We start from the raw sequence: 13,816 nt of genomic DNA on the forward strand, positions 1-13,816 counted from the left end.
AAAAAGGAATATTTAAGGACCATATTACCTAAGCTCTCTTAAGAATTACCATTACTGAAAAAAGATTTAATACAAAACCCTTTGCTTTTTACAGGCAATTGATATAAGAAACAGCTGTTTAAAATAATCTGTTTTATGCAAAATAACAGTAGAAAAATAACTGTCTATTATGTTACCTAATGATCCTCCAACAGAAAAACATATAATTCTTCCTTGAATTCAGCTCCAGGAAATTTAAAAAATCTTTTTATTATTTTTAATTTTTCAATTACAGTTGATATACAATGACATAGCAGTTTCAGGTAAACAACATAGTGATTAGACATTTATATAACTTACACAGTGATCTCACTGATAAGTCTACTGCCAAGAAATCTTGAGATTAGGCTTCTTTTAATCAGACAATGAGAATCGTAAATGATAAACTATAAACTCTAGGCTATAGTACCTGGAAAATAACAGAAACTTAATATATATTAGATGAATAAATGAATAAATGAGGATATGCCCATTACATTTCCTTTTTTTCTCCTTTAGCTCCCAGAATTACAGAGCTGTATTCAGTGTTTATGTATAAAATTTGAGTCAACCCAAGTGTTTATAAATACTCAATATTTGATACTTTTAATTGGCTTTATCTGATTTTTTTATTTTCCTGTTTTATATTGTACTTATTCATGTGTAGTTATCATGTCCATTTATAAAGTAGGAAAATAACAAATGCTAAGTGGAAAAACAGACAAAAATATGTAGGAGAGAAAGTAAGGGGAGCACTATGGTACAGTAAATACTTAATGGATACTTTCCTGGATAAAGGATAGGTAGTAGAACAAAGGGACTGCAAAAGGCTAGAATGAATAATAGAAATCACTATTATCTGAGGAATCTGTATCCTTAAAGACAAGTAAATACCTTGATTTTCAAAAAGTAAAGATAAGTAAACTTGATCTCAGTCCCCTAAAAAATCTAGAAAAGTCACTTCTAGACTGAGAACTCCAGAATGCTTCATAAGCTTCAACTATCTGGAAATCAGTAAGGCATATGACAAGCTATCTAAAAGTCTTCTCCCTCAGGCCCTGCCTGGTGGGGTTCAGTGGCTGAATGCCAGCCTGAGAATCAAAGGGTTGCCGGTTCAATTCCCAGTCAGGGCACATGCCTGGGTTGCAGGACAGGTCCCTAGCAGGGGGCATGAGAGGCAACCACACATTGATGTTTCTCTCCCTCTCTTTCTTTCTCCCTTCTTCTCTCTAAAAAATGAAAAAAAAAAAAAGTCTCTTTCAGGATAAGATTCAGAAATGTAGGCTAATTTAATTTTTTTATTCCCACCCAAGGGCACCTTTTCATTGCTTTTAGAGAGACAGAGAGAGAGGGACGGAAGGAGCAGGACAGGGAGAAAGAGAGAGGGAGAGAGAAGAGGGAGGGAAGGAGGGAGGGGGTGGCGGGGATAGAGAAAGAGTGATAACATTGATTGGTTGCCCTCTTGTACGAGCCCTGGCCAGGGATCAAACCCACAACCTGGGTATGTGCCTTGACTGGGAATGGAAATCAAACCCACAATCCCTTGGTGCACAGGAAGATGCTCCAACCAACCGAGACACATCGACCAGGGCATGTAGGCTAAGTTAGATAAATTCTTTGTCACCAGGAAATTGAACCTGTAGAGTACTACCAAACTGACAGTGACCTCAAATAATTTATCACTTGGCTTTGTCCTATAAACTTCTTCATGAATGTGTAAGACAAAGAAATAAAAAATATACATAGTGCCAGACTTAAAAAATCAATGATCCCATTCAATTCTAGTAATGACTCTGAGGAATGAGGTTTTTATCATCATTTGCCAATACAGAAACTGCAACTTAGGAGGGTTTCAGCAACTTGCCCAACGTCACTATGGAGGTCTAGTAGTATTGCCAGAATTCCAATCCTAGTCTGACTAAATCCAAAACTCAATCATATTCTTAACCATTATGCCATCATGCATTCTTATAACATCCAACAAATAATTACTAAGATTGTAGTAAGAAATAAAAATGAAAAAGACCGATGCAATTCTTGCCCTTATGAAGCTCATATCCCAGTGGAAGAATCAGGAAAAAATGTTTTTGAATAAGCAAAAGTAATAGCTAACTATGAAAAGTTCTAGGAGAGTACTATGAATGAGAATAATGGTGGAGAGGCCTTCTCTAGAAAGGTTTTTATCAGGCTTTTATGAAAAGGAGACAGTCTCCATTGAAATCAATGGAGACTTGAAGAACAGAATATTAAGGTCATTTTTGTCTGATGACTTCTGTTTTCTCGAATAGTGAGGGTAGCTGGGAAAGGGAATGGAGAGGAACATGAGATGTTTCTTTTGTGAATGAGTAATAGTACGGAGTAAGACTTCTCACCCAGGGGAAGAGAATTAGCTAGAAAATCACATGTAGGTTTGCTCAGCATTACTGTGAATTTGTTTAAAGTTTGTGATTTTTTAAAAATCAGTGCAGTTTTTCTCCAACAAGTTCAACTGTAATTGCACAGGCATAAAGAAGGTGAATAATTGGGTTTAACTTTAACATTTGGTGAATCCCATGTTTATTTGTTCCCTGAGCAAAAAGTCCATGCCTTATACTTTTCTTATATCCCCTGATAGGGCTCTGCACAGTTATTCAGTACATTTTTGTTGTTGTTGAACAATCCAGCATGGCATGGTCATGGGAAATGAAGCTTTATGTAGCAGAAAAGCATAGGCAGATTTGGGATTTACATGTGGTACAGCCATTTGCTTGACCTTAGATAAGTTATAGAATGTCTCTGAGCCAAAGATTCAGATGTGAAACTGGATCTTTGCAATTTACCTTTAGAATTGTGGTTAAATGAGGTAATGTATAGAGTGAGGATTGAATGAGCTCGTATATATGGTGTCTGGCACACTGTAGGTGCTTAATTAATGGTTCAGTTGTTATATGTGTTTTGTTTTTTTAAAAAGCAGCGGTGATAGTCTTGCTCTTGGCTAATGATACTCTCATAGAAACTCCTGTCACAAATGACATGCGCTTGGAGGACGGCGCTAAGGGTAAAGCAGCTGCCTGTATTGGTAAAAGAGGTAGAAAATGATTCCTTAGCTAAGGAATGAACCTCACTAAGTTCACTCTGACTAGATCGTCACAAACTGATAAAGGACAGAAACCAATGAAGTAATAACAAGAGAGATCTGGAGCATGGGAAAAATAAGGTTTGATAAAAATTTACAATGCTGTTCTGAACTATCTTGTCAACAGTATCACCTTTGTGCTGTTCTTTTCTAGCAGTGGTTTTCACACAGACTAAGGAAACAGCGACTATTGTATCTGAGTTACATGTATATTTCCCGAATAGCATTAACTACATTAATGTTCAGGAAAAAATATATTTTCACACGAATGATTGATTCTGACGTAATACATATACCATCGGGGCAGTTATGATTATAGTACTAGGTAGTAGTGTAGGAAGTATCCAAATCAAGAGTAAAAAAAAGGCTTATAAGCTGGTAATTTAAAATTACTTCAAAGAACATTTTTAAAAGGATAATCTATTTTAAAAGGAGTAAAGAATGTGTTATAAACAGTTTAACCATCATCTGTACACAGACTGGCTTGTGCTCAATCATAAGAGGCCATCACCTTTTATCATTTCCCTCCTTCCCTTCCTTTCAGTACTATTAGGAAACTATTCACAAGTGCACCCTTGGACAATGCTGAGCAGTAATTATGACTTGCTGACAAAGAGATATGAACAATTACTGAGCCCACTTGAAACCCTACACTAATAAAGTCATTAGATGCTGCCCTTGCCATGATCCTTCTAAAAGCTTCTGAAGTTACAAGAACACACGGCATTGTTTGCAGGGACAATTGCTGCTGGCAGAACGCAAACCTTGAGTTAAACCATGCTGCAAATTGATCTTGACATTCTGTTAAGACTGCCACTAAAAATCAAAAGCAGAGGAGAAAAGGAGAAAATGAGTGGGTAGGATGTAATCATGGAACAGGAGGGTTCCTCCTCACCTTCTCTCCTCCCTCTTCACAAAACAAACCAGGGAGAAAATGTCAACCTCTCCTGGTGTTTTGGAACCTTTATTTTAAAGCATTAATTAAGCCCTTGACCTGGGATGTTTAGGATGACAATACATTTCCTTTAAAAGTACTGGACGGAAAACGTAGCACAAAGGAATAAAGAAGTTTGGGGAAAATCATATGGAAGTCTGGCATGGAAGGCTCTCTGGAAAGTCGCAGTCCCCCAACCACAACATGTCCATCTGTTTTCTTAGCGACTGCTGCAGATTCCATATCTGTTCCTAGGGTAGCAGCTGTAAATTAACCCTCCTTGTGTCTCCCATGCAAACCCCACGCCTGGGCGACATTTGTTGGATCAAATGGGAGTTTAGGGTTAGAGTAACATGGTCATCTAGGCTTCAGCCAGGCATGAACTACTAACTAGTTTGGAATTAAGGGTAAGCCACTGTGAATATGGCTAATTACTGACATGGAACAGGCAGATGAAGACAGCTACTAATAATAAAAACTTTAAGTCAATTAACTCTTGCCGAAGATTAAGTAATGCAGGAAGCAATCACTGAACATTAAGGCTAACAAGTACCTGTCAGCACAGTAGCAGAAGTTTACAGTTACCTGAAATACTGCACCCAGGGCATTAAGTTCAAAAGCTAGTATTGACAGGCAATAGAAATTGTCTGTGAACCCTGGTATTGCATACGCAAAACTCAATACAATGCTATGTATGCAAATCGTGTAAGTCATACATTGTCAGCAATTCCTTGTGAAGTTTGCAGCTACTCTGCACGCTGCTTAGAAGTGGTGTGCAATGACTGATTTAACACTTTGTAGCATGTACACTGACGTGCAAAACATTCCCACCTGAGGAATGTACTCACGTATAAGCAGCTCATTCTTCAGTACCCACAGCTGGCTAATTACCCAGTTGGCATTATCCTAGTCATTTCAATGTTTAAGTTTTTCAGAATTAGATAATCTAAACAAGTATCTATACTGGATGGACTAATGGAGACATATTTGCCTTGTGAGCCCTTCTGGTCAGAAAAAGAGATACCTGTTAGCTCACTTATTGCTGGCGATACTGGTGGTTTACTGTGCCACTATGTTATGTGACTTTTTGACAAAGCAACCTCAACCAAGAACCTACAGCTTAACACTGAGGGCACTCGTGTGCTAATGTTCCCATGTACCCAGTGGGAGTCTAACAGAGGAAAGCAAATAAATGCTTTTCATTGTGCTAGTGTTTTATACAGTACTATCTATATTTAATTTTGACGGTGCCCAAGTGGAACTTGCCTGGCTGCTGGGCATATGTCACCATATAGCCAGCCCCGCACTTTGGTCCTATGAACATGTTTACTTGATCAGTGCCACCACCACGGGAGAAGGCCCAGAGTCCCATCGCAGAATGACTTGCTGCGAGAAGTCAGTTGCTTCAGGGGTCTCACAGAGACTTGATGAGTCTGGGGAAGAAACTCTGGAACCATTGGATGAACTCATCTAGGGTGGAGTCAAGCCACTTTTCCAGATGGCCTGTGAGTACCCAACACAGGAGCAGAGGCCAAAATATTCCTGGGTGCTACAGGGCCAGTGGAAGACATGGAACCCAGTGTGGACATTTTTAGTTCATTCTGCAAGGAGAGTGAGTTTTTGCTTAATCAGTCTTATTAATGACTATGGGGGAGATCATACAATTAGAAGGATACAGCAGCATTTCCAATACTCTTTCAACTACGCAATATGCCTATTAGAGAATGTTTGTTTATTTATCAATACAATACTTACTTTTTAAAAAGCACTGTGTAGCACACTGAGATTACAGACATAGCTCTCTCGGGGAGCTGGCAATCTAGCAGGGAGATAGAGGACAACCAGACAACGCAACGAGTACCATCAGTACAGTCAGTATAGGGACACTATGGGAGCATGTGGAATGTGCATTCTAACTCGGAATGAGGCAAGAGAGAAGTGGAGAGAGGCAAGGTTTCCTAGAGGTGCTATCTGTCCTGAATTTTAAGAAATTATTCTTTCACAGCCCAAGAATTCATTCACTATAAATATATTGTGATAAAAATATTTTTATTATATTAGTTAAATTTATGATGGTTTTCTACATGACATAATCCAAGAGTATCTGATCTCTGCCCCATTGTTTGTCTATAAGCATATACCAAAATTGGGTTGAATTATCAACCAAACAACTTCTTGAGATCTGTCCACCCTGGCTGGTTGACCCTAATCCTCAATCTGGTTCAAACCATATAGGAATATATTAGCTGGCCAGATCCTTCTATCTTTTTACTCTCGTCTGCAGTTATGTAAATCACTGGCCCTTCATTTCAGGTACCTAATGATGAGGTTAAAAATACCAATATCCTTTTGTAAGAATATCAAGTATCTGCAACCCAATAAACTTGCTAGGCTGCTAAAATAAAAATCTTTGAATAGAAAAAGTAAACCTCTAATTTCACCTTTCTGTGTGTCCTCTCTTTCCTGGGTCCTTTCCTGGCCCCCAGGTAGAGTAACTCACTATGAAGTTTCTTTATACTCTCAAAACACCTTGTACATACTTCACGTTACTTATTAGTTCCCTGTCTGTCTTGCCTACCACACTGCAAGTGTTTTGAGCATTAGCACTGTATCTTTTTCAACTTTCTGTCATCACCACATAGTGCCATCCCTGGTTCATATTAAATAGTCACTAAGTGTTTGTTTGATGAATAAATATGAAGGAAATACAAGTCTGTCCAGAAAAAGTCCAGCCATTGTTAATATAATGAGAATGGCTTGTGCAACATTGATGGGACCTGGCAGCCAAGGAGAGTGGACTGGAATGCACGTGCCTGAACAGTAACAACTTCACTGTACTGGTCAGTGGGGGCAGTAGACACCACTGAGTGAGCATATGTCCTGTGTAGCGATCACATTCAAAATGACTGTAGTGAGTACAGCAATGAATCTGCATCAAATTTTGGGTTAAGCTTGAACATTCCTCCACAGAAACTATTTGGATGATTCAGAAGGCTGCAGCTATGGGCAACTGGTGATTGGCAGCTTCATCACGACAATGCGCCTGCTAATGTATCACATCTCATACATAGTTTTTTTTGCGAAACATCAAATCACCCAGGTGACTCAGCCCCCCTACAGCCTAGATTTGTTGGTACCCTGCAACCTCTGGCTTCTCCCAAAACTAAAATCACCTTTGAAAGGGAAGAGATTTCAGACCATGGATGAGATTCAAGAAATATGACAGGGCAGCTGATGGTGACTGGGAGAACTGTGTGAGGTCCCAAGGTGCCTACTTTGAAGGGGACTAAAGTGTCATTGTCCTATGTGCAATGTTCCTTGTCTCTTGTATCTTCTTCAATAAATGTCTCTTTTTCATATTACATGGCCAGATACCTTCTTGACAGACCTTTCTGAAGACATATTTTAGCCACTTCCAGAAGTGATTTGTAGGATTGCCTTATTTACTATTACATTATCTATCTGTTTTTAGCTCTTTCATCTCTTTCATCTACAGGCATATTTCACTGTTTCTATCAGTATCATGGTTGAAATGGATATTTAGAATATTATATTTTCTAGCACCTCTCAGGTCTAACAAGGACTTTCTGCTTACTGCTTTAAGAAACAATGGCCCTGAAATCCAACTAGACATGGCAGCCAACAAGACTGTTCAGAGTTTTCCAAGAAAGAAACCTCCATTTTGATACACAATACTGAAATTATAAACAGTGTTCTTAGGTAGAATTGGATCCAACAAATTCATTTGCCAAATGCTAATTAAGTTTCTTTCTCCTAAAATTTTGTACAGTTCCTTGTTTAGTGAGACAAATAAAACAAATAAGCCCCTCTACAAGATCACAATTCAGTGAGCATGTGCACTGCAACCATCATCACACAATCATTACAGTGAACGTTTAATGCCACGGTTCATATTTGGAATATTCCAAGATCAATTTAGAAATTATTCTAATCCATTTTATACAGATATAGATTGTTTAACTTAAGTATTTAACTTAGAAAGGAAGTTGTTAGAATCATTTTAGAGGTGGGAAACCCACAATCATCAAATTCACAGGGGTATATAACAGTGATATCCTTTAGAAATCTGTTTCTTTTTGACTCTAGTTTATTAGCGAAATGAGGAAATTTAATATAACAGCAACTGACATTCTAGTAACCCTACCAGAGTATTCACTTAATTCAATATCCTTCACTTATATTCTATATACATGAGAGAGTCACAGTAAATTGTGGCGAACTAATGCTTCCGTAGGCTTAATCAGAGTATTGCTTAAGCAAAAGTAAATTTGCTTGGCAAGGCCCTTCCCATTTTGGGCATCAATTTCCCCTGGCTATTGTATCAGGGGTAGTCCCAGAAAACCACTAGGAAAGCCTCCAGACTAAATAGCTTACAGGTTCAGCATTCTCTAAATTTATATGATTAGCCTCAATCAGAATAGCCAGATATGTGACCAGATAAGCTATCCACCAGGAATTTATTTCCAAACTTTTACATGTCATAAAACAAACAAACAAAACACCTGCACAGCAACAATCTTATTTGTGATGCCGAGCAATCTCTTCTACACTTCCACATATTAATCTGTCCCATTTTGACTCTTTGGTAATAGGCACATGATAGTAACTTTTGATATATATAGCACACTGATCAATAAATATTAGCACAACAGTCTTCTACTAATTAAAAATTTGAGGTTTTGTTACTCAGTGGTAATAACATCAAACGGTGCATCAGTTTTCATGACCAACACCTTTGGACATGGTGTGGTGATAAAAATCTACAGAGATGTGGTGAAAGACCACAGAGAGGTCACTCAATTAGACAATTTTATTTAGATGAATCTATGACAGGTGGTAAGAAACTTGTGGTTAAAAAGTAAACCCTTTCTTGGGGCACTACATCAGCCCAGTTAATGAATTTTCTTACAGTTTCATATGCCTGAAGGAAATCCACTTTCACTTTCTTTTAGGAATATGCCATTCCAATGACTTTTCATCTTAATGTTTGTAACGTGTATTTTCCCATTTGCCTTAACAGTAATAATAGTAAGCTGCACGAGAAAAGCAGCCACATGATTTTGTTACTTTGTAGAGAGAAATGTAATGACTTACCTTAAAATAGTTTTTACTTTGTAATATGGATAGAACTTGATTTTGAATAAGGATGCCTAGTATTTTAAATCCCAGAAATAGTTACATTGTTTTGTTTATTAAATTGAATTCCTCGATATTTCTATTTTCAGTCTTTAATATCACTTTTTATTCTCATGACTAAGTTAATAATGGGATGCCACATTTTTTAAAACGTAGACTGAAATAGCCTATCATACTTCACAGTCAGTCCTGCGATTCATTGAGAAATAAGCACTAAAGCCTTAAACAAGGCCTTTATTTTGTGTTTTAAAAAAGTGTCATAAGGAGTTAATAGGACACAGCTGTACTGGCTCTTTCTAATAAGCAGCTTCTGTCGCTTTGGTCACCACAGGTGTCTCTGTAACCTGCAAACTCTTATTACTAGTGTATCAAAGTTGTGCTACTTAACAGACTTCTTTAGTAAAACATAACAAAGCAATTACATGGCTGTTGATTGCCAGTCATAAAAAAACCCCTCAAACACTGTTTTTCAAAAGAAACTACACTGCAATTTTTTGTCATTGTAAAATAAAAGGAACTAAGGAATTAAATGGAGGATAGAACAAAATAACAGCAGGTAGCCTGCTGAACTTAGCCACTACAGATGGTTTAGAAATAGTGTTTCCTTCTCCATCAAGTTGTGGATAAAAGGAAAGGAGGAGATTCCTTACTGCCAGTGAATGTGAAAGATTTAGCCAAGTCTCCAGTCTATGTATTTTGCCTCATGAAAGACCTTAGATACTGCATTTTTATCTGTTTTTGGCACTGCTTTTCATCACCTTTAACTGAGTGTGAATAATAGCCTGATTTAATTTAAACAAATACAGGTGCTAAAGGTTCTTTATGTATAACAGGGGACATTTCCAAGGCAGAACGAAGTCATCCTATGAAATTTCCTAAGCATTTGCTTAAAGAAATGAAGTGTTAGATGAGGGAATTGCTTCAACATTCTTTTGCTTCACAATTTAAGGAAAGAATCGTCTTTCTTTGCATTATTTAGTTTCCATAAAACAAAGTCTGAACGATGAGCAAAACTTCAGTGAGCCACAAAATAAAAAGACAAATCAGATGATTCAATTTCTAACTGTCCTATAATTATTTAAATTAGGTAACTATAGCAGACTTGCCTTAAAATGAATGAATTTAATCTCCTTGTTCATAAACCAGCAGCCTATGGTCATGATTGTACTAACACACACTAAGTAGTATCACGAGATGTTATGGGCACATATGTAATTAAATATGATGAAATATATTTCAGATGGGAAATGCAAATAGGCAAAATATGAAGAATTATTCATCACTTACAGATACTATGGTTAACAAACTAAGTAAATTTACCCTGACAGCTAGAAAAGGGTTTTTTTTCCCATTGAGAATATGGATGTGTGCAAGAGAATGTGTGCAATAAAGCGATTACATCAATTAGCATATGCTAGAGTTACGCTATTACCAACTCCACTGGCCTGGTCCAGAGTGTCCTGCCTTCTTCACTGGAAGTATTAAAAAATAAACTTACTAGTAGGATTATATGTTAGACTGGCCTTGCCTTTTCCAAACATTATTTAAAAACAGATTTTCTCTAAATGTTTAATAGAACATATAGTACAAAGAAATGTACTATATCTCTTTTATTACAAAAGGATGAGAACAATGTATTTTGGTTTTCTGTTTATTCTTGAATTTAAGAAATCTTTGCAAGTTAAGGAATTCATGCATATGTTAGCTACAACAAATAGCTTATGTCTAATTAAATATAATGGCAGAGAATTTAATGCCGAGAATGAAAATGCTTATGATGATAAGAAACCAAGTACAGTGATGACTTCAAAAAAAAAAGAAGAAGAAGAAGCCCAACTGTAACTTCTAAACAATATTACCTTGCTCTATTGGCGTCCTTTGTCAGATCCCAAGCCCAGGTTATAAAATTTTGACTCAGATATGAAACAACAGATTCAGCACATAGCATTTGGGAGCAGAAGACATTGGTTAATACACTTTCATCATGGTGGAGGTAGATAGCAAGAAGCTTTCTCTGAAAAAAGAAGAAAAAACTGATGAGTTAAAATATCCACTAATGTAAGATTTCTTGAATCTTGAAGGGCATAGTTAATCAATATTAGCAGCAAAGGCAAAAATTAAATTCTACTCCCTAAAAGAGTACCCAACAATTGGAGTTCCTAAAGCATTTACTAATATGAATAAATTTGCTTCCTTATACTCTAAAGAGGTTAGGATGGTTATGTTCCATTTTACAGACTGTTGTCAGAGTCCTGTCAACGTGTACAAGCCCATCTCAAGCAGAAACTGCAAAAGAAGTATGTTTTCTTAAAATAAAATAGGTTTATCATTCTCCATATTTAATACATACTTTTTAAGTAAAGGAAAAATTCATTTTGAACTATTCAACTATACAAAGAAAAAATACTGATTAAGACTGAATGCCAAACTCTCTCTTACATATTTTCAATGTTTTTAATCTGAACACAGAACAGTCTCTTCTACTTGAAAGGAAAAAATCTGAAATGAAGTTCTGTTTTACTCCTACAGGTAATTTCAAAGCCCTTAATGTGTTCCCATATTGAAGTCCTTATTTAAGACTGTGTAACATCTAATTGCTCTTTGAAAGGGTAGAAAAATGTTCACTTTACATGAATTCTTTCTAGTTTATATTTCAGAAAATGTCCAATTAGTTTCTCATATGGAAAATTACTCCTTCCCTTTTGCCTGATAAAACTTGCTTTCAAGAAATGACATTTGGTTTTTTAAGTGTCTCATCATAGGTGGACATTCGATAAAATAACTAAAACTAAAAACTAAATCAAGTAACATAAGTTGCAACATATCAATCAGCCTTGAATACAACAATGATTAAACAGCCTAAATTGATGTTCACTAATTTCTGGTGCTACCTTGGTAGAAAAGCTGAACTTAAGAACAGTCAGTTACTAGGAAATAAAAAGGTAAAATTTTATGACAAAGATAATGTACAAAACCAATCTGAAATTCTAGCAAAGGAAAATTTCAAGGAAGTTCAGGGTCTTTCTCTTCATATTGAATACGGACGTGATGATAATGAAAAAAAACTTTTGTGAGATATTAAACAAGAACATTTATAGAAAAACATAAGGCTCATGTTGATGAAAGGTTAATTAAGTCTGATGAACATATATGATGGAATTACCTGATAAATAATGCAAATTATAATAAAAAAGAAATCATTAAAATATTTTCTGCAAAGGTAATCTTTGTACTAGATGAAAGTAGCCACATAGGTAGATTAAGATTCCACAAGCATCTGCTCTGAAGAGGAGGCAATTAGTTACACACCCATTATCCACGTTAGTCCCCAGAATAAACCTGTAAAATTGTATTCTTAACTTTACTAGCATATGAGGAAATTTAGGCTTAGAAAGCTGACCTGTCTTAAATTCCACAACTAAAGTAAGCAGTACATCTGGGATTAAAACCTAGCGTTCTTTCTTTAATAAAATCACCAACACTATGGGCAAGGCTTAAAGTGCTTATTCAATATGAAGATGCCAGACTGGCTACTGCTCATACATCAGTGCTCCTGGGGCCTCAGAGACAGCATGTAATGGGCGTAAGAACAGGGTTTCTAAGTGTAAGTAGCTCAGCTACTCCAACAGTTTCTGCTTCTGTTTCAGGTCATTTATTCTTCATTCAACAAGCATTTGTTGTTAGGCCCAGCAGGAAGCAGGGGTGATAAAAATGGTGAGCAAAAAGACTCAGGGTTCTTCATATGTGGAAATCTGCAGGTAACAGTAGCTGGCTTTTTAGGAAGTTTGTAATCAGATACCTTATTGGAAAGATGCTTATCTGATAAATTCCTACTCATCCTTTAAGGCTCAAAGCAAATGCTTCTGTGAAGCCTTCCCTGATTCCTTTAGGCAGAGTTAAGAGCTTCCTTTTCTGGTCCTCTATCGTCCCATTAGTATTGTAATTGTTTACCAAAATTCTCTCCAGACAAAGTCTCTCAAGTGTAGAGTTTGGGTCCCATCTCCTTCACTCTTCTTTGCATCCTTAAGCTAGCATAGATCTCAGTATGTCTGATGAAAGAAACTTGAATGCTGATTTCAACCACAGCACCCCACCCCCCACCCAGCAAAAAAGATACCAAATGGCAGCAGCAATACCAAATCACTTTTAGCAAATGAATCTGGAAATCTGCTGCTTTAGGGAAAGGAACGTGAACCTGGCAGCACAAACAAACTCAGAGCTCCTCTTCTTAGGAGCTCTCTAGCTGAATAGACAGAGGGATGTCGACCTCTAATTGTGCTTGATCGTATCTCAGCAACTACATTTAATGAGACACTGGGAACAAGAGAGCAGTCCACTTGAAATCAGCATGTTTCTAACCAAACAATGGCAATGGTTAAATCTTTAAAATGCTTATTTCTCTCAAGAACACTGAAATGGAACATTTAGACTATGGGAAAGAGATTAGTGATTTACACTGCCATCTCACTGATTTAATTTAAATGCTCTTCCAAACCAAACACACATGTGCTGAAGAGTCTACCAAGAAACCCAACATGCAGAGTTCCCTATAAGTGCAGCCGACAGTGTTGACTGAAACTAAACTTGGAAAT

At 36.9% G+C, this 13,816-nt stretch overlaps 1 protein-coding gene across 3 annotated transcripts in view; it reads right to left on the bottom strand.

Moving 5' to 3' along the window:
- FAF1 (Fas associated factor 1) overlaps positions 1-13,816 on the bottom strand; it is a 423,880-nt gene that overhangs the window by 114,094 nt on the left and 295,970 nt on the right. For all 3 annotated transcript variants that reach the window (XM_024571040.4, XM_045204230.3, XM_024571039.4), the window contains one exon: positions 11,084-11,238. In XM_024571040.4, coding sequence (XP_024426808.1) covers positions 11,084-11,238 — 155 coding nt within the window. The remainder of the gene's footprint in view (positions 1-11,083; positions 11,239-13,816) is intronic.

This window comes from Desmodus rotundus, chromosome 3 (genome assembly GCF_022682495.2).
Source record: "Desmodus rotundus isolate HL8 chromosome 3, HLdesRot8A.1, whole genome shotgun sequence".
Classification (NCBI taxonomy): domain Eukaryota; kingdom Metazoa; phylum Chordata; class Mammalia; order Chiroptera; family Phyllostomidae; genus Desmodus; species Desmodus rotundus.